Source organism: Perissodus microlepis, chromosome 9, assembly GCF_051167445.1.
Source record: "Perissodus microlepis isolate ML-2025 ecotype Zambia chromosome 9, ASM5116744v1, whole genome shotgun sequence".
Lineage (NCBI taxonomy): Eukaryota > Metazoa > Chordata > Actinopteri > Cichliformes > Cichlidae > Perissodus > Perissodus microlepis.
The window spans coordinates 6,150,318-6,176,237 of NC_140469.1; the positions used below are offsets into that span (position 1 = coordinate 6,150,318).

At 40.1% G+C, this 25,920-nt stretch overlaps 1 protein-coding gene across 1 annotated transcript; it reads right to left on the reverse strand.

Moving 5' to 3' along the window:
• Positions 1–3,491: 3,491 nt before the first annotated feature.
• Positions 3,492–25,430, reverse strand: itgb1a (integrin, beta 1a). The gene is made up of 16 exons (XM_084938838.1): positions 25,097–25,430; positions 12,174–12,240; positions 11,728–11,813; positions 11,074–11,305; positions 10,816–10,986; positions 10,218–10,456; positions 9,816–9,971; positions 9,628–9,723; positions 9,160–9,249; positions 8,757–8,897; positions 8,441–8,643; positions 8,091–8,329; positions 7,765–7,987; positions 6,805–7,037; positions 6,435–6,601; positions 3,492–4,610 (listed from the first exon to the last, which is right to left on the reverse strand). Exons 2-16 carry the CDS (start codon positions 12,238–12,240, stop codon positions 4,542–4,544), a joined length of 2,412 nt encoding a protein of 803 aa, XP_084794964.1. The 5' UTR covers positions 25,097–25,430; the 3' UTR covers positions 3,492–4,541.
• Between the last annotated feature and the right edge of the window lie 490 nt (positions 25,431–25,920).

Genomic DNA, 25,920 nt, shown 5'->3' on the forward strand with positions numbered 1-25,920 from the left:
CGGGGATTTTTCACACTCCGATACATTTGTTGCTAATGTAATTTCAAAGCCAACCATTTGAAATTCTTATGTCACTGACAGTCACAGTGAATTGATTGTGACTGGCAATTTTGACATTTTGAAAATGGCTCATTTGTTTACATGAGGTATTTATGCATGTCACCGAATTCTACTTCTTGCACTCTGTGTACCAAAAAAGTATTGGTTTATATATGAAAAATATAGGCTCCTATGAATTTTCCACTTTTCAGTCATGTTCACCAGTACCACTGAACATGATCTTATTAATGTTTTAAATGAATTTACCCTGCAAATCTAATCCTATTCTAAAGACAGGGAAGGTTTTTGGTCAGTATTTACACATGTAACTGTACAAAACAATATATGTTGTTTTCAAAGGCTACATTTTTGGTCCTCTTATGGTCAGGTCCATAACTAGCTCGACAATGGCAAAAGGTAATTACACCTATGTAGAATACCAAATACAATTTTATTTTATCTTTAGTCAAAACAGTCAACTATACTCCATCAGCCTTTTTTTAACCTCCTAGGACCTGGCGTCCACATATGTGGACATCACATTTTGGGTTGTATAGACCAAAATGCTAAATTTTGCTCTACAAGGATCTGATATCCACTTATGAGGGCGTTATACTGCTACTGTTCTATCGAAATTTAAAGCGAATCCTCATATGTGGATCTCATTTTTCTCAGAAACAAAAATAAGGTAATAAAAAAAAAATCACTCAATTTTTTGTTTTTACATTCATCAGTTCCTAATCAGCCCAAATAGCAACTTTGCTATTTACATACATACATACAAATCATCATCATATCTGAGGATACACCATTTACCAATCAGCTCTGGACTTTCCCACTGGATTTCTTTTTCTGGATTCCCCCCACTGCCTGTCTGTGATACAGCTGTTTCTATCTTCTGGCCAAAAGTGAAACACTTGGTATTGCAGCACTTGCAGTTAAACTGCTTACGTGTTGTGCACATGCAGCTTACATCACGAACCATCAGTTCTCCTGGAGCTCCAGTAATGACCTGGTGAATTCTCATGGTTCCAGGAACAGCTGGTATCTGCTTTGGCATTTTCTTCATAGCTTCCTCAACATCTTCACTTTTCACAAAGAACAGTTTCACACTTGTGTTTGTTTCAGAAAAGGCCCTGAATAACTCTTCTGCATCTGGGATGTCATGCCCCTTTGCTACCATAATGTCAGCTGCTCTTTTTAAGGCTCCCCCGACACCATCTGGTGCTCCTTTTCCATGACTAGCCTCGAAAAAATTCCAAGAACCAGCCTTGAATCCTCTTCTGTCCAGTTCTGTAGTAAAAAGGTAGAAGTTTCTTGGTTGTTTGTGTCGCGTACAGGCTCCGTTGCTTAAAAGGTGCAGCACAGACACTTGTGGATGTTGTCCTTGAAGGTAATCTAGCACAGGATTTAGCTGCTGCCATATTGCTGGAGGGCCTTTATGTCTACTGGGGGAGATGGTGCTAAAGCACACAGGCTCTGAGAGTCCACCAACATACAACACACAAGTATGAAGGATGGCCTGCTGAGGTGAAGCCCCAAAGTGGACCGCCTGAACTTGAGAACTGTATTTACAGCTGTAGTTTTCTGAGAAGTCAACATGTATCAAAGTCTCCTCCCCTGACATGTTGTTCTTCAGCTCACGGCAGAAGGCATACTGCTGCTTGATATTAAAGTGATGCGTTTTAAATTTCTTTACAAAGCTCTCGAAGAGCTCAGTGAGGTCCTCTTGTGTGCCCTCCATAGATTTCTTGACTGTCACCTTGACAGTTGCCTCCATCTCTCACGCTCACTCTGCAGGTTTAACATGGCACTTAAATCACATTCAGCATTCATGCAGTATAAGAATGGTGATTGAATATAATAATAATTAATTTAAATAATTGGATAACTTAACAACCAAAGTATTAAAATCTCAACCCCATCACAATCTCATAACCCCATCACAATCTCATAACCCCATTACAATCAAAAACATAACAGGGTTGAGTGTGACTGGGTTGAGATTTTTGCACAAACTGGCCGCTGCTTAATGTAGTGAATACCAGACAGAGAACACATGGCATGCATGAAATTCAAAATCACCATATATTCATGAACTAACAAAAAACTTCATAAGTAATAGTTTTCTATCTTTTTTTCATGTTACGGTGTTGAGTCATTGAGGTTGACGACCACAATATCACAAGATAAATGACTAAAATAAAGGAAAAGAATGGAGCAACTTGCCTGTCTCTGTGGTCCTGTTGTCCAAAAGACTTCAGTGATGTCACTTCCTGATGTATACGGAATTCTGGATAACACCATTGTATTTATGGGGGTGGGATCATTCATGTAACGGGGTTGAAGGGTTCGTCAGGTACAGGAATAATTGTGATTTTATTGAATAATTAACAATTAAATTTGAAAAAAATTAATATTAACAGCAAAAGAGCACAAATAGATGTTTAGGTTGATACCAAAATTTATTGACTTTTTAAATGGTTGTATTTGGTATTTTCAAAGTAAACTTTCATCAAGGCCATGAGGGACATGACAAAATAGGTGGTGTCAAATGAAAAAACTGTATTATTTCCCAGAAAAAGATAAAAATTAGTTCAGTTTTTTTACACTGTATTAAAGGGTACATTTTAATATATATGTAAAGCTGTTTAAATAGAAAGTTTGGTGACCCAATAGATGAAATACACCATAAGAGGTGAGAGGGACTCAAATTGTGCCATTTTCATGGAATGACTCAAAGATAAATTAAAAATGCTTGCAATGAAAGTGTTCAGGTCTTAGGAGGTTAAGAATACAAGATTTTTTTTGGGGGGGGGTTATTGAATATGGACAGTGAAGACAGAGAGGAACGTGGGGAGAGAGAAATGGAAGACATGAAGCAAAGAGCCATGGGTCAAACCGAAACCCAGGCCTATTGCTCTCCGGCTATATTGCATATGGTCGAATGCTCACACCCGAGCTAAACTGGTGCCTATCCCAAGCCACTTGCGGCTGATGGGATAATTCGAATTTTGGAAAATAATTCAAACTAACTGAAACGATACTGTGAACTTGGAAAACTAAACTCAAATAAAAATATAGAAGAAATATCAAACCTTTGTGAAACGAAACTGAATTGAAAATTAAAAAAAAAAAAAGAAATAAAATAAAATAAAAACTAATTAGAAAACACAATAACTCTTATACTTCTCAATCAACTCCCCAATTACTTTTGACTCTGAAATGTTGTGATTGTGCATAAAAATGTCCATAATTCCTAAACAGTTCATGCAAGCTGAAAAGCTGAAAGTCTGCGCTTCAATCACATATTGACTTGACTGTTTCATTTACACTGCGCTGTGATTGTTTACACATGCAAAATTAAACAAACTGAATTATCGTCCACAAACTTTATGGACCTAACAGTATTTACAGCCCTTCCACAAATGAAACACCTGAAAGAAAGAAAATACACTTTTTTTTGTCCATTATTTAATAAATAAGTCATAAACAGCACTGTGGGAGAACATGATACTGAGATAAAAGGCACTTTGAAAATAATACTGTAAAGGCTTGAGTGTGGTATCAGAGGCATTTGGGTTTGGGAAACATTTCAGAGGTTCTTCATGTGACGTTTCAAAGAGAGTTTCAGCCTCACAGTCTCAAAAACAAACCAGCACGATCGGATCAAAAGGGCAACTTCACCAGTTCACTGACAGGACATGCGTTTGGTGTACTTGAAAAGAAGACAGCAAAGGACCTGAGAATGAGTGTTAAAGTTACTTCATTTACCATATACAATCATATCTCATTAGTTAAGCAGTAATTTATTTTATAGTAATAAAACTCCATTGATTGTTCATTACCACCACATTTTCAAAATCTGAACAAGTGGTATACATTCCCTTTAATGATATTTGAATCACTAGATGTTCTTACGCTGCACTCAATATAATATATACTGCATAATAGACTGTGCAATAGCCTAATCTAAGTCGAATGCTCAACATTACTCAGTACTTCCTATTGCAGTTGTTTTCGATATATACACACCGGCATACTGTCCTGATATGGCCAAGAATTTACATATTAAACTCAGGCCCTGTCAGCAAACATACAGAAACTCACAGGAGGTCAGTGCAGACAGAGACAGACGAGTAGAGACAGACAGAAGCTGAAGGAGTGTTGTGCACGTGTTATATTATCCATGGCGTCTACGCTGTGTTGCTAAAAAAAAAAGCCAAGTCCTCTGCCCGTACCAGTCCAGCGGCAGGAGAACTAATACGCAACTTAAAAGTATATACACATACTGTACATCTAAAATACAACAAATGCATAAAAATCATATCATCAAGTGTTAGTAAAAATACTGATGCAGTGGGCAAATGTATACACTGTAATGATAAAGCACATAGGAAAAAAAAATGCACATAAATTCCTCCGCACGCTCCTGTCAGAACTCAAAGCTACGGTAAAGGCTGCGGCTGTCGGATACTTGATAGCAGAGCTGAACTGTGGAGCTAACATTTGCCTTCATATTTGGGATTGACCACAGTCGTCACGGCGCTTTTGTAGATTGGATTTTCACCCTGGAAAAGAAAAGTTGAAATTTGGTCAAATTCTAAAACTCAATCAAACCATGCATGTTTGTGTGTGTGTGTGTTATTCTTCCAAAAACACCGGTTATGATTAAATATACAACAACTTGGGATATTCACAGAATTTACATGTCAGTTTTTGTTGTATCACACTTAGCAAACAGACATGCTTTTGTGACCACATACTAAACACCAGAAGGTAAAAATCACCAAGCAACTTTGCTTGTCACAGCCTGTTCATGCAGTCTTCATTAATCTACTCTTAATATAGCTGCAGAGTCTGTATGTCTTTAAAAAGACAGGTGAGAGAGAGAGATCACAGCACACACAAACAGCCCGTGCAGGGAAAACCAAGTGGAAAGTAAAAGAAATACAAACTTAAAGAACAGCAGCTTTACGTCCATAGTTTGGGTTCTGGAACTGATTGATGGGACTCTTGTATATGGGGTTCTCTTGCTATGGGTGCAGATGAGCACAGGGCAGAGATGAATGAGGAAACAAAGAGTGACAGTACAGGAGAGAAAAAAATACAAAAGGCGAGATAAAATGAAAAAGCAGGAATTAGGTGCGGTGACAGAAGAAAAGACAGCATGTGAAATAGAAGGAATTTAGCTGGAAGCTCTTATTAAGCAATGAGCCACCAAAGCATTTTTCCTAACATAGCTCATCTATTATTCACTTGTTCACTTGCAGTCTTTCTTATCTTTTTGCTTTTGGTTAACCGGAAGGTGCTGAAGGTGCTCAAGCATTTAATCCTCCCCTCCCTGTCTGGCAGTTTCCCACCTCTCAAATAAAAGGATAAAAAGAACTTGCCATCAGATTAAAACATTTACAAAAAAACATGAAGGTCACCCGTGATGTTTATTTTCGTTGTCAATTGCACCTAAAGACCCGTACTGAATGTATTAAAGTGTTGTTGCAGCTTAAATACAACTGTATCATGTCAATATACACTATATGTATATATATATATATATATATATATATATATATATATATATATATCTATATATCTATATATATATAAATAGATCATAACTGATGATAGATACCTAAAAATTATAGGATGAAGATAAAAACAAATCAAACAAAGCATCTGGGTATGATATTTGACACAGACGTCTTCCTTTTATCTTGTCAGGGAGCAGGGTTACATGCACTCTTATTTTTCAAAATTACAGGGATATGGAGCTTTAGGCCACGCTGCCTGTGGGAATAAGAAAGACCCCAAAATGCAGAGCAGCTTTACTGCTGCTGATTAGAGACATCTGCACCATCAACCCCATTATTCACTGCAGGTTTGACAAACTCCTGCCACTAGATGGGGGAATATTACTGCACATGGAATTACACTGAAATCCAGATTTTTGTTATATAGATATTGGCAGATGATGTGGAAGAAGCAGGGAGGGGAGGAGTTGTGGCTACTCCCCAGAAAAAGTCCAACTATGCTCAGAGTGCATAGCATTCCCAAAAAAGTCCACACAGTCTTCAACATTTTTCCCTCTTTATTTTGAGCTCCGCTCAAAAGCAACAAATACAGTCTGTGTGTGCAGCTGTGGGACGGTGGAGAGTGAGAACAAGATACTTCATAATGATTTCGAAAAGTCTGCAAATCTCGTCCGTTGCTAAAAAACAACAAATGATCTTCGCAACTTAATTCTCTGACAGCGGCTGCTGTTGCTGAGCGGCCAACCGACACCTGTTTTCCACATTTAACTTACTAACCTCATCCAAAAAAACCAAAACTAAAACAATCAAAAACATTTATCCTGCTCGTCTTTCACAGAGCCACTTCCTGTTCCAGGCACTCACCGTGTCCCATTTGGCGTTCATCTTCTCCTTTTCAAACTTGGCGAACTCTCTTCTGTCGTGGATGATCATCAGCAGCTTCCAGATCAGCAGCAGGGCTAAGCCAATGAGGACAATGCCTGCGACCACGCCGGCCACAATGGGGATGATGTCAGGACCGGAGGGGCAGTCTGAAAAAGAGCAGGGTTCAGCAGGCAGCTTGAAATCGCAGTGCAGCAATAAGACCATGGGAGTAACATACCATCACACAGCTATATGTGAGTAAACAAAAGCTCTATTTTTGTAAGCCAACCACCATGGCCCCTGTAATTAGCTTTTTCTGTAACAGAAACCTTCCACACCCTGTTCCCAGTGAGCCCAGCCCTCTCCTTACCCAGCTTGTCGACCACATGGACTTCCCTTTCCGTGTCGTTGACAGCGTAGGTATAGTAGAACCAGCAGTCATTGGCATCCCTCTCCTTGCAGTGCATCACGGGGTAAGGGTAGTCATTGGGCTGTGGCAGCTTGTTCCTGTCCTTCACTGTAATCAGGTTAAAGTAGCTGCACTCCTCTTTGCATGTTTTCATCTTCTCACCGGTGCCAAACGCCCGGCACTGGACACACAGTCTGGAAAGAACAAGGAGTGTTGTTAGTAAACACTCAGTTAGATTTGCCATGTGACAACAAAAAAGAAACAGCTGCAGCAGCCCATCTACCTCCTTGTTGTCATGGAGTCAGTTAACGTAGCCTTATTTCTTTATTTTATTTAGATTTTTGATAATTTTCTTTTCTTTTTTTTAATTTTGTTATTTTTTTGTTATATGTTGACACGTTATTATTATTAGCAATGAATATATGACAGATCAGCTATTACTAAGTTCTTATTTGCAGTGGATATGCAGTCAGATTTTACTCAAAGCTGATTTACGTACATGTACTTGCATAGTACAGAGACATTATGAGAGCAAACATGACACTTAAAGAGAAGTGTTCAGCAGCTGAACAGGAACACACATGCCAATCACGCTATTATTTTAATGCATGCACACAGTAGAGGTTTGCAATAATTTCAGTGAGCATGCACTCACAGCCGTAGTAAAGCTGTAGATATCTGCACCAATCACTACAGTATCTTGTCAGCACTCCCAATTGAGCCTTTAATTACCTTGTGATGCCTTGTGATTTATAAGTATATTTTTTTAAACATCAGACATATTTTGCTTTTCTATAGTAAATAAAATATGGGTTTGTGAAACTTGCAAATCATTGCATGCTGGTTTTATTTACATTTTACACAACTTATCATCTATGAAATATATGCAAAACCAGAACTATTTCTACACATCAGACTTACTTGTGTTCAGCGCAGACTCCTGGACAGGTAGGGCAGGTTTCACATGTGGGACCCTGGAACTTGGGGTCTGTGCACTTGCAAACGCCACACTCACATCTTCCTCTGCCGTTACAGATCTGCTTGTTGGTGGCCAAACATGTGCTGTTGTCCAGAGAACAGTCACAGGCTCTACCGCTCCACATGGGGTCGCAGATACACTCCCTGCACACACATCGTCCATTCCCTAAGGAAAAAAGTTAAAAAAGGAAAATTGTGATTAAATACTGTAAATGGCCTAAACACTTAAATGAAGCCACAGATATAATCTGTAACACTGACACACTCACCTCCACACAGTTTGTTTCCAGAGCGATCACAGTTGAAGTTGTCACACTCGCAGAACTGGCCGCTGTACCTTTCCTCTGGGTTGGGTCTCTTCTTGCACTCGCATGTGCCGCACACGCATTCTCCGTTGTTGCTGCAGATGTCCGTGCTGTTGTCTTTACGGCAGGTCTGATCCATGTCGTCTGTAGCCATGTCGTTGCTGCTGCATTCGCAATTTCTACCCACACGGCCTTCAAAACACCTGAGACAATAAAGGGGAGGTTGTGATTTTAAAAGAAGTCCAAGTACATGCGAAGGCGAGAAGTGAACGATGGCATTTTTCAGCAAAATATCTTTTGAATTAAAGGCTTACCTGCACGCTCCACACTCAAAGGTCCCATTTAAGGAGCACTTTTCGCTTTTTTTAACAACATCGTTATTCTGGCATTGACAGTCACAGATGAAGTTGAGGATAATCTCCACCTCCTCTGTGAATCCCAGGGGCTTTATCTTGATGGTCTCACTCTTGCCTTCATTTGGACAGCCCTTAGATGTCACAGTGATGTTAAAGTTGACCTGAATAATGGAATAAGAAAGAAAGCCTAAATGAGAGAAGAATGGTGTGAAAACTGAAATGGAAAATATGAACTGTGAACTGCAACAATAAGAAGTCATTCTGTATTTCCCACCTCATCTCCAATTGAGATATTGGAGCACTTTCGTCCATCGTCCTTGTCGTTAACCACTCCGTTCTTACACTGTGATTTGTATTCTATCTCCACTCCCTCTGGGAGCTTGCTGTTGTCTAGAATAACTTCAGATGAGAGAGACTGCCAAAAACCAAAAACATAACAACATGAAGGTTTTTTTCCTGCTTTGGAATGTCATCTGGTAGCTTTGTTTTGACAGAGAGCTTTGTTTTGACACACAAAGGCATAGCTGTAGGTTAAATGAGAATACAAGTACAAAAAAGGAATGTTCCAGCTCAGTAATCGCTACAAGATTTTAACAGAGTTCATATGAGGAAATGATAACTTGATCAAAGTTTTATGACATTATGCTTACAGCAAAAAATCTCAACAATGTACTTACATTGTAAGCGTCTATGATGAGGTTGATTACATTGCTGGAGTTGGCAGACAGTGTACCCACTGCAGACTTTGGTATCAGATTTTTCAGTTCCTGTGGAGGAAGAGGCATGTTCAGAGCAAAACTTCAGAACTCTATTAATCTCGTGGCCTCAGAAAGAGACACAAGTTGTTTCAACTTACACTACAGCCCACAAAAATAATATTTTAACCATTTTATTGCAGATTCTGATCACACAAATTTCAACTATTGCTTTGATGGGTGTTCACACTTCGAAAGGTGGGCCTAAAAAGCAACAGCCTGTTAGCAAGAAATAATGAGAACTTCAAGGGGATGGTAGTCTTAACTTAGCAGATGGCTAAGCTTTTTGCAGATGTTTTTGTTGCACTGGACAAACACATACATGCTTAAAAAATGACAATGAAGAAAGACGTGAATGAGATCACAGGGATAACAAGAAGAAGAACTAACTTGGTACACAGGCTGAAACTCCTCTGTGACTGCAAAGATAGTCTGAATGTTGTTGTCGCTTAGCTTCTGGACCAGGTGAGCAATTGAGGGATAATCCTTAAAAAGACCAAGGAAGAGAAAAAGCCATATTTACAAAATCAACACAGCTAACCTGTACAAAACAACCAAAGCACAAAGGAACTGCTTACATAATAGTGGCTCATTGTGTACACATTGTCCTCCAAGTGACATTTTCCATCATTAGGCAGTACAATGCCTCCCAGTTTGCCATCTCCAGCAAAGTGGAAACCGGCATCAGTGGAGAACACCAGCAGACGCGTAACATTCCTCCAGCCAATTTCCTTCTGATAAATAAAAAAGAAAATATATTAAGGAATTACCAGAACAGCTTAATATGTGACACATGAACTTTTGACTACATCCACAAATCTCCTTGTAAACACCAAGCACTCATAAAATACCTTTTTGACACTTACATCTAAACACTTTTACTGGCGCTATATCCCTCCAAGCAAGCCCCATAATGACTGGAAAATTACTTGAGAGTGAAAATTTCCCCACAGGATCACTTTCCTTTTCTTGATGCTTACCCCGCAAACAGCCACTTGCATGATGGCGTCAAAGCCCCCCTCTGGAGAGTCCAGGTTTCCTGAGATTTGCTGCTTGCCCACCAGAGAGTTGAACATATTGCCGTCACTGGTCAGACTCAAGACATTCTTGTAGCTGAAGGGGCTGGTGCAGTTCTGGTCCCCTGTGCACGGGTTTAGCAGCTTGGATGGAGTGGTGCTGATGTAAGGCATGACCGTCTTCTCCACAAACGAACCAAAACCTGCAAAATAAATTTTAAACTAAACTAAACTAGATGTTTGCTTGGACAATGCGTATGTCTGTAACTGTGGGGTTAGGTGTGAGGCACAACGGCCTGATTATCTTTTAATCCTGTATATGATTAGTTTTTTGTTTTTTTGCTTGTTTTTAAATGAGAATTGAATTGAATTGAAAAGAAAAGAACTTCATCCAACCTCAAAATTGCTTTAAGAGTACACCTCTAAACTGTCTATCTATTTATTTTTATAATTTCGAGGGGGGCTACAAATGTATATTTGTGCAGTTATAAAAGTCTTTCTTTACTTGTGTAATTACATTTTATAGTGAGAAAATTAAACAGGTGTTATTGATAATCCTCACCTATATGAAAGTCACTGGTGATCTTTTTCATCTCCAACATGAGACTGGTTCCCAGGTTCTTGACATTCTCCAGATCATCCTTCATTGAGTAGGACAGGTCCATCAAGTAGTACAGGTCAATGGGATAATCTTCAGCTCGTTTGAACTTCAAGTCAAAAGACTGGGGCTGACCTACATAAAGGGATCACATTTAAAGTTTAAATAAAACTGAGGTTGCTCCAGTGTCACGTCCAGTGACAGTATAAAATGTGTTCTCACCAGATCGAAGGTTGAGTCTGAGTTTCTGGGGCTGGATCTGAGTGATTTCCTCTGGCTTTGGTTTATTGGTTTCGACCCCAGTAACCTTTTTGCGATTGGTCACACGCTTGTTTGTGATGATCCACTTCTTGCCGGTTGGATTCTGAATTTGCGAATCATTACAGCCCCTGTCTTTTAAAGACTCTACCTCATCACAACGGGTTGACAAGGCTTCACCCTGTTTGAGGAAGTCCTAAGAGCAGCAGCACAGAGAGAATTAAAGGAGCAGTCTGTCAGTTTAACAAGTTAAAATCTGTTCATATGTAGGCATCTTTGTTATGTGTAAACAAGGATGTTCTACAATGTACAACAAGCCAAATGATCACTTTGGAGGAATCTCAGCTAGAGAGTGGAGACTAGAAAAGTATAACAGACTACAGCCTACCCTGCGCTCCTAGGTAGGAGCAGTCTTTGTAAATTGGATGAGTGTAAAATACTGGCTTCTTGCTACTCTGTATATCATTGATATAAAAGATTGCTAAAAATGCCACCCTTCTCTTTGGGAATTGACGAATCTATCGATGTTTCAAAGATAACAAAGAGTATAAGCCTAACATAAAACATAAAAATGGCTTCCGCAGCAGTGAAAACAGCTGACCACTTCAGTTCACGTACTTCCTGTTCACACCAGCCACATTTGGCTCCAGCCTGGATGCATTCCCCACAGTGTTTGGCATTGGCACTGATGCACTCGTTCCCCTCTAGATGGAAAACAAAGAGAGACGAGAGAGCAGAGTCAGAGGGAGGAGAAGTATAGCGCAGTCGCTGCAAAATAAGCAGTCCTGTTAAGCCCCCGCCTGCGCGCTTACAAATCGGTTCCTCTGCAACACTCTGCGTCTCAATGGTAATGGGAGACAGAGACGGATAATTCCATTTTTTCCATTATCCTCTATGCCCTGATGCTGAAGTGGAGCTCTGCTCAGCAACATCAATAACACTCCCTCGCCACAGTGGGACTCATCAAAATGAACTGCATGTTTACTATACGAGCTGACATCAACAAAGTGATGTAACTGGGACACATGAAGGATGCTACGGAAATATCAAGAGGAAAATCTTACCTTTCTGAGGATTACAGTAGCAAAAGACTCCTAACAACAGAGATATCAAGATCACCTTCAGGTCCATCTGAAAAACACACAAGGGGAAAAAATATATACATCAAGGTGTTCTGGTCTTGACATAAACAGAGCGACTGCTGTTTTGAAAAGCACAATGCCATTTTGACTGTGCCTTTATTTACAATAACAGGATCTGGTGTGCTTGGTGGCCTGAGTGTCTGAATTAATAATATCCACGGATAGAAAGGACGAGTGTCCAAGAGATGACAGATTAAACCTGCAAATAGCTTGGTTATAATTGGAGGTAATAAATTATCCCGTTATAGCGTGCTTGGCTATTCTCAGATGGTCATAGGGTAACAGGCCGCTCATTTAAATCAAACCACTTTCACTCACGCACGCACACGCACACAAGATTACATCAACTCATCCTTAGCTTGGACTGTACCTATTATTTCTCTCCCACAATTCCTTTTACTGTAAATAGCATCAGCTTCCTAGAGTCATCCCCTCTGTCGTCGTGTACATTGATCCCTGTCTGACTGCAGGCCATTTGGTCAGCCTGGCTAGTTGCTGTGTGTGGACATATTTTATCACAGATAGCTCAAAGTTGCTAAAATGCTCAACAACTTATTTTAGCAACAAATATGCTAATGCACAAATAAGTAGGCATGAGCTCATAGCCTAGCTAAAAACAGCTGAGTTCGAGTTTACAGGCTTTATTTTTATGTATTTTACGTTTTATGTTTTTTTTTTACTGTTTTCACAGTGTTTCGTTTTTATGTCTCTGTGTCACTATAAATTCTGCATAACCGATGATTATATTAAGATATAGTTAGTGCTGGCATTCTTTAAGATTCACAGCACCTCTTACTGGCAGACCTACTCAGCCGCAGCTGAGAAAGCTCCTCCACAGAACTGCCGACCAACCACCAGCCAGCAAAGGATCAGATCATGTTGAATCTAAAACATGTGGAAGGTATACCCAACACTCCATCTGACCATAAAACACAAACTGATGGTGAGTCATTGCTAAAATATTCTCAGAATCTAGAAGTCTACCACACTACAGGTCAAGGATCCAAATTAGAGACTGACAGACAGACAGCGGTAAAGTCACAAAACTTTGATTTTAACTTATTTAGACTACTAGCTGCTGCTGGCTATTCATGGAGGCTGCAATAAAAGAACGCATTCCCTCACACTGTGCTAAAGGAAGCTCTGACGTTCAGTGTTCACTGTGTTGACTGATGCATTCCTAAGCACCTAAGCACACATAACGATATGTGTGTGTGCGAGTCCATTTATCCAGACACAGAGGGACAGACGGCCTGTCTACAGCCCCCCAGATTAGATCAGCTGGCTTGGCACTGCTGGGCATGGGCAGCGTGTTCTAGTTGGTGTTGGAGCTGGACATTTAATAGAATAAAAAGATCCCATAGCATCTTCTATGGTAGAATACAGATCTATGACCCCAGCTTTAAATGTTGCGAATGATTGGTTTATGTGTAGTCAGTATACAGGGTAAAATCAAAGAGGTTCACAAACATGATATTTCTGTGTATGTTTCTTGTTTGCAGTCAAATAAAAACAATGGCAATAAGACTCTTTTCAGGTGTCAAGTTAGAAAAATAACCATGCTGTCTTCAATCCCATGAAGCTTTGCAGCTGTACAGAGGAATGCTTAGTAAATAACTACAGTAGGATATAGAGCTGAAGACTGAGAGCAGCCCAAGGAAGGTTCAGGAACAGGTCATCCAGAAGCGTCAGACTTCCCAGACTTCTAAATCAACTAAATAACTTGTCAATATTTCCAGGTGCTTTTCCTCACACACTGTTATTTGTTTTAGTAAAATAAAAAGGTAGAAAAACTATTACTTCGAAAGCAAAAACCCACCACTGATGAGGTAGGACATACTTGGTGGAAAGTTGTTTATTATATAAGCATGAATGTTTAAACTCAACTGTAATTTGTCTGTTTGCATTTCATAAATGCAGTTTATGCAATTCATAAATTATAAAATTCAGCGTAGAATGCAATCAGACCAATTTATCAGCTGATATTAGCCATCTGGTCTATTGGTGTCTGTATGCGTAACTGCTGATAAATTAAAATTTAACAGGTAAAGAAATGGGAGAGACACCCTTCAAGTACTCTTTACTTTTCTTGCTGGCAGTCAGCTGATCCAAGCAGAGTTGAGCAGAGTAAATATAAGAAAACAAAAAACTACACAACATTTTTTTTAGGGAAATGCTTATGTTTCATGAGTCTGAAAGCAGCCAAGATGCCCCCCCCCCCCCGCGCGCGCGCGCACGCACATGCACAAACACATCCTCCAACCACACACACCCATATTTTGCTCCATTGCGGTTTCTTTCACACCTCAAACATTTAGTAAACACTTAAGCAAATACAAGTAATCTGCAATAAATTACAGGTAGTAATAAAATAAACTACTAACTCTTTTATGCTGCGTCCACACCAAAATCGAATCACCAAAAACAGAGATTTTTTAAAACTCCTTTTTTGCGTTTACGTGTGGACGAGAAATACAGAGTTCGTCACACAACGTCAAAGGTATGTGCCTTTTTTTTACATCACGCTGTGCACCACGTTATTGTTTACATGAGATGAATTGCAGAATGGCAGATAGAGACAAAATACTGTTAATCTGACTATCTGCAGGTTTTACACGCTTACATACACACACGCAGTTACTGTCCCTCTATTTAGAAAGGCAGAGGCGTCACGGTGTGATTATTTTACGTGTAGTTGTTTTTTTTCCTGTGTAATAATATTCAACATTGCTATCAATACACTTTTCAAAAACTGCCTCTCTGTGCAAAATGGGTTTAAAAACATAAACAACTGTGGGATACTGTTTGTCCGGGATTTGAACCGGGGGAATAAATCGTGGCAGGATCAGCCTGATGTTATTTGTATCCCACTGTAACTTTACTGTATAAAGAGCTAACATCTCCAAAATGTCAGGAGTAGTTAGTCATTACAAGAAGTGTTTGTGAACTAAAAATCAAGAATGTGGGATACTGTTTGTCCGTGATTTGAACAGCCCAGCGCTGCTACCGACAAAGGGAAACCCAATCCTGCAGGGGAGACCTACCTCGGCACTTGTGTAGGTGAAACCAAAGGGAAGATATGCTTCACCATATTTTCTAGTCTTTGGCTTAGCAGTGTCCAAGCGTTTTTTTTTCCCCTTTTCATACCGCACCCCCCCCCCCCCCCCCCCCCCCCCCCCCCCTGCAATGGCTCTGTTTTTTCTGTTTTTTGAAAGAGATTGTAGTTTTACACACACCCATATGGGTGTGTGTGTAAAACCACTACCTCTTTTCAAAAAATGTCTCTCTGTGCAAAATGGGTTTAAAAACATAGACAACCATGGGATACTGTTTGTCCGTGATTTGGAGAGCCCAGCGTGTGTACCCGACGCAGGGGAAACGAATTCTGTTGGGGATACCTACCTTGGAATGATAGCTGTTGTGCAGGTGAAGCCAAAGGCAAGATATGCTTCATCCTAGGGCTGTGCGATATGACCAAAATCTCATATCCCGATATTAAGACATCTATCGTCCGATAACGATATAAATCACAAAAATGTAACATTTTCTGTAAATTCTGTGAATTAAAAATCTTATATCAGTCAGGTGCTGCTACAGGATGAGAAGCAACACAGTTAGGCTGTAAGAAGAAACCAAATCATATTTTTGTAATTACTAAAATTGCTTGAGAATTACTATTACTATTCACTCAGACATGTTTTGATATGGTGAAATGTAAAAAGCATACCTACAAGGACAGAAGCTGTGCAAATAAACGGCAGCACATATTATTATTTATAAGTTCCTAGGAAACCAGGCTTTTAACACACTGTCGTTATCCTGCACTGGTGTGTGGGAGAACTGGTTCCAGACACCAGGATGCTGGAACCAGGATTTTATGAACATGCAAACTAATGCTAAGAACACGTTATCATCGATAATTCTCTTTGCGCTAACTTTGCAGAATTCATGAGGTTCGAAAAGACCGCGCACCTAGAAGTATGCTTTCACAAACAACCTGGTAATTTTTACTGTGAAAAATATATGAATCAAACTTTGTAATGTGTTATTACATAACAAATGTAATGACACGTGTGTGCTTTAATGTGTGAGTAGATGGAAAGGGTAATATAGATAAATTCCCTGACTACAGCAGAAAGAGCAGTTACTTTAACTCCCTGTCTCTCCCCCACTCAGACGTCTGCATACATACATGGAAATTTAACTCTTCACACACACCTGAACTGTGACTAGTGGCAGCCCAGCGTTTCGTAGGCTTCTGAAGGCTCTATCAGTTGGCAAGAGAAAGTGATGTATGGCAGACGCTGTGGTGCGTGACTAAAACGGGCTGAGGCATTCCAGAGAGCCTGAACATTGCCTGACCAGGATAGTAACCCATAACACTGTTACTGCACTTTGGGGAAATGTGAGCTGTTGTGACACCCACGATGCATAAACAAACTCCTCCATCCTTGTCTCTCTTCCTGCCTCAATTTTCCTGATTAAACCCAATTACAAACCCACTTTTTCCATTTTTCCACGACTCTTCTCATCTGCACATATTGTTTATGACTTGATTTTTTTTCTTTTTTACATCAAGTTAACAGATATTAGCTTGAGGTGAGTGGGGGGTGAATCCCTGCATGAAAATCTGTGGTGCAGAAATTAATTGAGATGCTTTAAAAGACTGGATTTACTTCCCTTCAAGCTGAGCTGCATTTTCAAGTACTTAGGACTACTTAGTTCAGCAAGCACTGCCATGAATAATGACCACTGGAGTCAAGGGAGAGAAACAGGGAGACACGGTAAACCATACAGTGGAGCTGCAAAGAACTGGTTGCTGCTCAGAGTCACAGCTCTCTTTGTGGCTAAAGGCTGGGTGCTTGGTTCCCTCAGAAAGGCTGTTCTTCTAAGTCTGTGAAAAGAGGGAATGGAAAAGAAGGAAAAACAGGAAAGGGCGGTCCACAGCTCAAAGGAAAAAGGGTAGCCTCAAGTCCAAAGGAAAGGATCTCACAGACTTTGCTTCTGCTCATGTATCTCCTAATCCTCTCTCCTCCATTTGCACTTTTACTGTACTTTTACTGTCATTAACTTTAATTGGTAATGACAATTACGTAACTATAAACAGGTCTTCACAGCTTAAGACTGATACATTTCATAGACACTGAAGGCTTGGAGTTTTTAGTTGATATTTAATTCCAGCATTCCAACATGTGTTCAGTTTCCAGAGTTGCCTATGGCATATCTTTGGCATCCTATACTCCCATCCCTCCCATTTTCTCTCCCTCATTTCCCTAACGCACTCCCTTGCGCTGCCTCCCTCCTCCCTCATATCCCCGGCACAATCGCTCAGTTCACTCCCTCCGCTGTGAGTGGAGCCAAGCCGGTGGCCCCTTTGACTCCACATACCCTTCAAACACAGCGGAGTGGGGAACATGTCTGAGCTCTGAGACGTACAAGCCGCCGGACAGAACTGAAGGAGAATACCAAACAGTGTCTGCCTGTGTCTCTATCCACCCCCACCATCATCCGGAGGACCCTCTCACAGCAGACAAAAGTAATGAATCAGGCTGCCCTCTGAGACCACGAGGATCTGATACTTAAAGTGCTCCCACTCACCATCCAATTTTTGGCTTAAAAGGGCCTCTGTGCGCTAAATAATACTAATGAGACAAAATACAATATCTTTTGGGGCTTCTTTGTTTCAAGGGGATTGATAAGTGCAGACAATCCAATTTAGTAGTCGATGTGAATTTTTGCACAGAAGAAAAGAGTAAAACACTCCAGGTGACAGCGGCTGAGAAATGTCATAGTTTCCACGTTACATCAGCATGTTAGTTCTGTGCGATTCCTCAAGAGAAACAGCTTCCAGAAATGGAAAAAACACTAAAAATAACTGGCCCGAAGAGTGAGGCTGAAAGGCATGAGACGGGATGAGCACTGAGTTTTCTTTCCCATTTTTAGTCTGAAAAACATACAGTCAATATTCAGCTTCCATTTCTATTTTCCCATTGCGAGAAAACGATCCAGGGGTTCTAAGAGCGGCTAACAAGTTTTTCATTGATTAATGGGTAAAATAAGTAATATAAAATGCATACTGAATATTCAACTAGGAAACTGACAGAAGCAACAATTACCCAGTAACTGTAACATAAAAACTGCAGCGGCATAATAGTGATGCGCAGATTTGCTAAGATCCTGACCTATAACGGCCAGTATTATCTATTTGACAATAATTTCTTATCTACATCTATAAATTAAGAGATTCAAATGGTAAAGAAGACACAGGAGAAAAACACCCTGCAACCATTATTGATGCTGCATAGTTTGTCTCTGCAGCTTCCCTGTTGGGAGCACATTTGAAACACAATGACAAGCAGCATCTGATCCAAGCAGAGCCAGGCAGAGCCTGAAGAGAGTACATGAGTAATCCACCTATTGTGCCTAAAAACAATATTAAACTTTATTATCATACTCACTAAGTGAGACAGTATCAGCTGATATATCTGATTTTTAAATCACCAGATTATTAGTACTGGTATCGGACTTATAAGTATAAGTCAGGTTCCTTTACTTATTAATTCAAAGCCGTTGAAAGAGTTATTTTCTGTAGCTAAAAGTAGTCCATATATCAGCAACAGTCACTGAATTCCATTCAAAATAGCTAGCTTTAAATGCTAGTGAAATGCACTAATGTGATTTGTATAAGATAGAGAGCACATGATTTCAAAAACCTTAACAGTTACAGGCAGTGGCATTTTAGGCATCTTCTTTAGTGAGTAAATAAGAAAAAATGTGTATTTATGCACTTTCTGCTTCACTGCAAACCCAACCTTGAATTTGTTTTTGCCATTACAACCCTAGCACCTTTAAAAAAAAAGTGTGCTGTCACTCCTGATGCTTAAAGCAGCGACGTGCCATTATATAAGAACAGCTGCTCACATTTTAGCTATTAAAGGTGATAGCTCATTTACATAATACCGGTAGAAGCAGTCTAGCTGTTTTCTTAATCAGGAATCCTGTTAAAAAGTGTTTCAGGCAATGTCAAAATTTTCCAGAATAGTTCCCTGAGAGACCTGTAATTATGCACAGTGTGATAGTTTAATAGAGTAATAAGGATAATAGCTACAGCCTAAAAACCAGTTTTATCAGCGGTTCGACAGAGAGCCTGTTGCTGGCCTTAAAAATTCTGCTGCAGCTTTTCACACAAAACACTTAGCCACGCATGCTCTCTTGAGCCCTGCCAACATTCTCTTTGTGTGTGACAGAGGCTAAAGATATACTTCTGAGAAGGGATACTGCATTTGAAGGACTTTTCCACTCAGATAATCTATAACACTTTCATAGGACTGGTTTCTTTTTTTCTTAAAAAGAAAAATGCACATCAAACTGGGTTTGTATCTCATCACATCACGTCCTCGCATAGTAGCTAAGTAGAAACAATCGAAACCCAGCCACAGCCTTTGGTGGAGGGCCAAGACCATATCGCTATTCAGGGCTCTATCCCTGTGTTGAAAATAGCTGTGCAATGCTAACGTTATTTTGGACTCGTCCTCCCTGCCTGGCCTCTCCAATCTCTCTTTGGTTTGACACAAAGTTAATCACAAATCTCCCTCGAGCCTACAAACATATAACCAATTTAATACTTGTTTCTGTAGAAATAACGACACACTTTATTCTGTAACATTCTTGAAAAAAGAATTGCTGTTGAAGTAAGGCAGATTTGTTTGACAGAAGACAAGCTTTGTTTAGTTTTAAGGAGCCATCTGTTTTACCATTTACAGCAATCCTATAAAAGCAGAGTGAGACAAGGCAAGAGGGTCCAGTTTTTACCACTACCAACCACCAGTCTAAACTGTAGGATGGCTGTGGAAATCTTGTGGGGTTATCTTGCTGTGACAGTGTGAGCCTTGGGCTCAGTCGGTGGAGCTGGGAGCAGCTGTACAATAAGCCCTTCCAAACTCCCTGTCTTTGCTGACTCTGTCCTTCCTGCTCTAAAACACAGGAAGCTAAAGAACGTACAGGAAGCCTGCATCAATATGCCTGGAAACCAGCCAGGCATGACATATATGGATGTTCAGTGGGAAATAGGAGAACAAAGAAAGTTAATGACAAGCGAGAGCCAGGAAAAGGCTACTTTACTACAAAGAGGTGAAAGGGTTGTGATCTGCCAGAACAGCAGCTTATTGACTTTCTGAATGAAGCGTGTCTGATCTAAACCTAAACCAGTCCATCACTGTAATCGGAACTGTGCAAGAAGCTAAACAAACTTGGAAACTGCTTTAAACAACAGCAGCACTGGAGCCAAAGGGAGCAACTGGAAATTAACTGACAGCTGAAGCATTTTTTAATTCTACAAAACTCAGAGCAGAAACTGGGCTGACAGCAGCCTGCACTCTCCCATAAATATTTGCAGCTGTGAAATGATTAATGAATTGTCTGTTGGGATGGAGACAGGAATAAACATTATTTCTCCAGTAGAGTCAGTAATCTGGGGAACTGCTGACTACAAACAGGTCAATTCTCCAGGTCTATGCACTAGATGTGAAAATTGCAGCAATTCCAAGAGATTGACATTCTCTTTGTTACAGAAAAAGGACCAACATTGCCAGCTGCAGTCAAAGAAGGTGGTGCTTGAGTATGTCTGGCTATAACCATGAGATCCTCTCTGGGGAAGCAGCTGGGTGATATCAAGGACTCACACAACAGCATGTTAGTTCCGGAGGTGTGAAGCTAGTTGATTGTCAGTGACTTACTTGCAATACTAGAGTGAGGCAGTTGTCCAGTAGTAACTCAATCACAGATGATGTCATTCTCTCAGACAGATTGAAAAACAGTAAAGTTTTGTTGATCCTGTTCATCTGGACATTCAGCCGCTGTTCAGGTATTTTAATCAAGGCCATGAATGTAGACTACATGGTGGTAATCAAAGAGAACACACTCAAAGGGAAGAAACTACAGTACCAGCGATCTGACATTACATGTTTTTTTACAGATATGTGGATGGACGCATATAATAAAGAAACTTTGACATTTGGTTTCACTGCATGAGGCCACCCATGGACCCCTCAACTGTTTTTCTACGGAGAGCCTGCTCGAAACCACAGCTCATTAAAGACACTCAGATGTCTTTCATTAGAGCTTCATACTTTACACTAAAAGTGAAGGACCTCCCCTTCTGCTTCCAGGAGAGACTGGAGCAGTAAACACTTCACAGCTCAAATTGTTCCTATTTTATGTGTTCATGCATACATGTGATTTAGACAGACACATGGGGAGAGATTATTGCTCAAAAGAGGACTTGAGCATGAAGACAGATTGTGATGTCAGCAGTTTAACTATTTAATAACTGTAGCTAAGAGCCTGCAAAAACCTCTGTATATAATACATTTAATAGATGTTACCCATTGTATTATATTGTAATATAATGCACCCCCTAAATATCTCCTGCTGTTGTGGTAGAAAAAAGTAGACTCTCTTTTAATTTTAAGGTTTTATGTTAAACATTTCTTTTGGCTGCTTCCTTATTCACAATGGATCACCACAGTGGATGGCTCTGCATATCTGGCACAGCAATAACACTTCTGGTGCAACCCTTCCAGTGTGTCTTAAAATTAGGTAAAGACAAAGACTTCACATGTTATACTGTGCCATTATTTATTTAACAAATTTTTTAAGCCAAAATTTAGAGGGCTTGTATAAAAATGACGTACAGCCCACAATTCAATAGCTTGTACCTTCAGCAGCAGTAAGTTGAAAGAATTGTTTTCTGCCAGTCTCTGGCATCGCTGTGGTGCTCTCTTCTTTCCTACGTTGCTACAGTTTATTGAGGTTTACGGGTATTTGTTCATGCACAGCTCTCTTTAGGTCCCATTGCAGCATTTCAATTGGATTGACGTCTGGACTTCGACTGGGCCACTGCAACACTCAGTCACTTTATTGTAGATTCTTGGAAGCACTGTCGTGTTTCAGAACCCAGTTTTATTTCAATTTTGGCTTTTGGGCAGATGGCCCCAAAGTTATAAAATGCAATAAGCTTATAAATGTTATAAATAGGCGTTCATGGTCAGCTCAATGACTCCAAGGTGCCCAAGTGCTGTAGCTGCAAAACAAGCCCAAATCATCATTCCTTTACGGCCATGCTTGATAGTTGGTATGAGGTGTTTGTGCTGATAAACTGGCTCTCACCACATGGTGCTCTGCATTACAGCCATACACCTCTGCTTTGGTCTCATCTATTTAAAGGAGATTTAGAGAGAAGACACTTTCCTAGCGTGCAATGGTGTTCAGTTCAGTTCTAATTGTACTGTCATGAGCTTTAACATTTAAAATGACACCTTTAGAGTCTCATGTTAAATGCCTGCAGATCAGTCAGTAACAATTATTAGTTAAAGTACCAACGTGTTGCTCTGTGAGATGTCAGCAATCTAAGACGTAGTATGTTCTTTAAAATTACAAGGAATAAACTTGGAATGCTGTAAAATCGCAAGTTTGAGTGCAGTTGGGGATGTTTACTGCACGCCATAGCTGTCTCATCTCTCATTTCCTGTCATTTCCCTGCATTTGCTTATCTGACAAAGAAACCCAGCGCAAACAACACATGTAATTTTTCTGTCCTGCTAAACACAAACTGGCTCTATTTGTGAGTTACACAAACTCACGGAGCCTTCCAGTTAAAAACTCACGCTGTCACAATAATAAACAAAGAATGACAGAGTTTACAGCCCTGTAAATGTCTGCTGTCATTTACTCCCAGCAGAACAAATTCTTCATTTTCTCAGCAGACCTTGTAGAGCCGAGGTCAGCGTTAACCGCTTCATACCTCCCTGGTGTTTCCGGGGCTGATTTTAGAAAGAGGAGGCACCCCATCTAAAAATAGAACATGGAAGAAAAGGGGCTAGAGGTGCACTGGAGTTCAATGTAGTGAAAATATGAGTGAACAAATGTATTTGTGCCAAAAAAACTGAGCGCTAAGAGAATGGCACCCAGTAAAGGCAACAAATCAAAGTGATTATATTGTTTAGAAATTGTTGCTCTTATAGGATTTTTAAATCTCATAAGGTTGGAGAGCACTTGTTATAGAAAAGACTGCTGAGGTTGGTGCTGGCTGATCGCATGTGAATGTCTCGCTGTTTCAGAGCTCATCAGGTTGTTCACCCACTTTCAAACTCCAGGTAGGATGGGCACGTGTGCAGGCAATTGAGGTGAATGGCTTTAAAAGGCAATTATTTGTGCCACGTTACATCTTTCCGCTTGAAATGTTCCCCTACGGCACAAAGTATGTGTCGCAGGGGGCAATTGTACACATTCATCACTTATGTCTCACAGAGCAACACAAACACACACATTGATCGCATCTATCTCAGTGTAACAAGTTCGCACATAACGTGTGTGCCACTCCCCAACAAAGAAACAAACACACTCACGTTCATGGGAAACATCACACATCCAGAAGAAACGCCTGGGTGTGGCTCTGAGTCTAAGTGGCATTATAAATCAGCTGGGAGCCCCCCACCCCCACCCCCCAGCAGCTGCTCCCCAGGGAACCTGAGGTCACATCTATTCAGCTGGTGGCTACTGGCTACAACTCCCCTCATTGTCCTACATTTACCCTCCTCCTCAGTTAGCATTCCTCCCCCATGTCCTTACTGTCCTTCCTCCAGCCCCATCACCCTCCTTCATATTGCCTTCTACCCCCTCCCCCCTCCAAACTCCCTCCATCCTTGTCTCTCTTCCTACCTCCATTTTCCTGATTAAACTTCTAGGATCTTTATCTAGTGGTGGTTTCAGTGCGGTGGGCTATATTTACAAGGCCTTCACTCTCCAGCTCTCCTTTAAATGACTGGGGGGTTGAGGGGGGGGGGGGGGGGGGTTACTCAATAAATGGAAGTTGTTCAGCCTATCAATCACGCACTGCATGGGCAACAACAAGCAGCAGACAGTAAACACTTATAAAGTCTTATAGCTCTGTTTTTAGGTTTTTAGCAGTTTGTTTGTTTTTTTGCATATATTAGTAAATAGACTGAGGTCAACAGTATTTACAAAGTGGTTCTATATGAAATAAATAAATTAATGCTTTGGAAGTTATGACTTTATGTGACATTGTACCTACATTATAACTAATTCAGACCTTTGTGGCCACTTAAAATATCTTTGTAGAACTATTATGTTTTATTTGTTGCAAATTATCTTTAAAAAGCCATTTTTAATGCCAACGATACTTTTTAACTAGATAAATATAGAATACATTTTAGTCACTTTGCCAAAAACTGATTGCATGTTCTACCTTGTGACAGGAATGTTGTTTGTGTCTGAAGATGATATCATTTATTATGATATCATCTATTATTATACATTTGGCACATGTTTTGCATATTACAGGCCAACAACTCATTTATCTAATTTTAATCTTATTTAATCACTTTTTTGCAAATACCGGAAATCACTTTTTGGAAGACGATCAGATTTCTGGCACAACACCGGCACACCGAATACATTAGTACACTTCAGTTTGACTATTAATGACAATGTAACACACTGACACATGGCCAGTAACCACAACTATGCCCCATCGTTTGAAAATTGCAAAAAATAAACAGCCAGAATCTTTACATTTTAAATCTGCATGTTTGTCATGTCAAATTAAACCACAACACAATGCCTGTGGTTAGATTATTGCAAACAGGTTCAAGTATCAGTGAAAAAAAACGTGGGCGATGAGAAAAATAATAAAATGTTACAAACTTTATAAACCTGCCATTAAAATGTAACAGTGACAGTATAAACTTAACCGGGCTGGTTATGTTTATTAAAAAAAGGGTGGGGGGGGAGAAAAAAGACGAAATAAATGAACGAATGAAGTTTACCTTGGCGCTGTTATTTCATACAGGAGACATAAGCAGAAGTAAGCTAGCGTTTGTAGTCCTCTGCCCGCAGCAGCGGCACAGGCAGACAGCAACTATCTGCCCTGCTGGCACCGGGGGCCACTCTCTCCTCCGAAAAGTCACTGGAGATTTATCCTGCTGCTCATTCCTCTCTGCAGAGAAATATGTCGGCAGTATATATGTTTAAAACCAAATATTCGGTAGTTGGACAGGGAGACAGTATCCGCACACTGCCTGGGCGGACCTCTTTACCGCGGACTAAATGAAGGGGACGAGCGAAGAGTGAAATCCTCAGTCCTCCGCCGCTGCTCCTAAAAAAAAAAAAAAAAAAAATGCAGCAGCATCGCGGACAATGGCACACCGAGCGTTTCCGGTTACAACTCCTTCAACATAAAATCAAATTCAAATCTTTTTATTTTTTTGTTTATTCTCTTTATATTTTATAATTGTATATATAACAAAATAGGAAAAATAACTTTTAAGTTAAAGATTTTTATAGCCCCTTTCAAGAAGGAAGAAAGCTTTACAGAAGAGTAAGAATTCTCTGGTAAATGGAGATTAATGGGGAATTCCAAAAAACAAAGACGGTGGTAGAAGTCTTTCATTTCTTTTCTTTCTTTTTTTGTTTATTTGGGGTTAAAATTATTGTAATATCTGGGGTAAAATCTAGACCTTAGTACTGTATCTTAGTACTTTCTAAGATACAGATGTCCTGTTAACCATTCCAATTAAAATTTCACTTCCTCTAATTAAAAAGCTTTCCCAATGCGTCATCAAAGTCTTTTTACGTATTCAAAAAACAAACA

Excerpts from the sequence above, each read along its gene's own strand:
- itgb1a (XM_084938838.1), bottom strand. The coding sequence starts at position 12,240 with ATGGACCTGAAGGTGATCTTGATATCTCTGTTGTTAGGAGTCTTTTGC. Across the intron at positions 11,306-11,727 it reads GTGGCTGGTGTGAACAGGAA|GACTTCCTCAAACAGGGTGA; the intron begins GTACGTGAACTG and ends TGCTGCTCTTAG. Across the intron at positions 8,330-8,440 it reads TTTGAGTGTGGAGCGTGCAG|GTGTTTTGAAGGCCGTGTGG; the intron begins GTAAGCCTTTAA and ends TTATTGTCTCAG.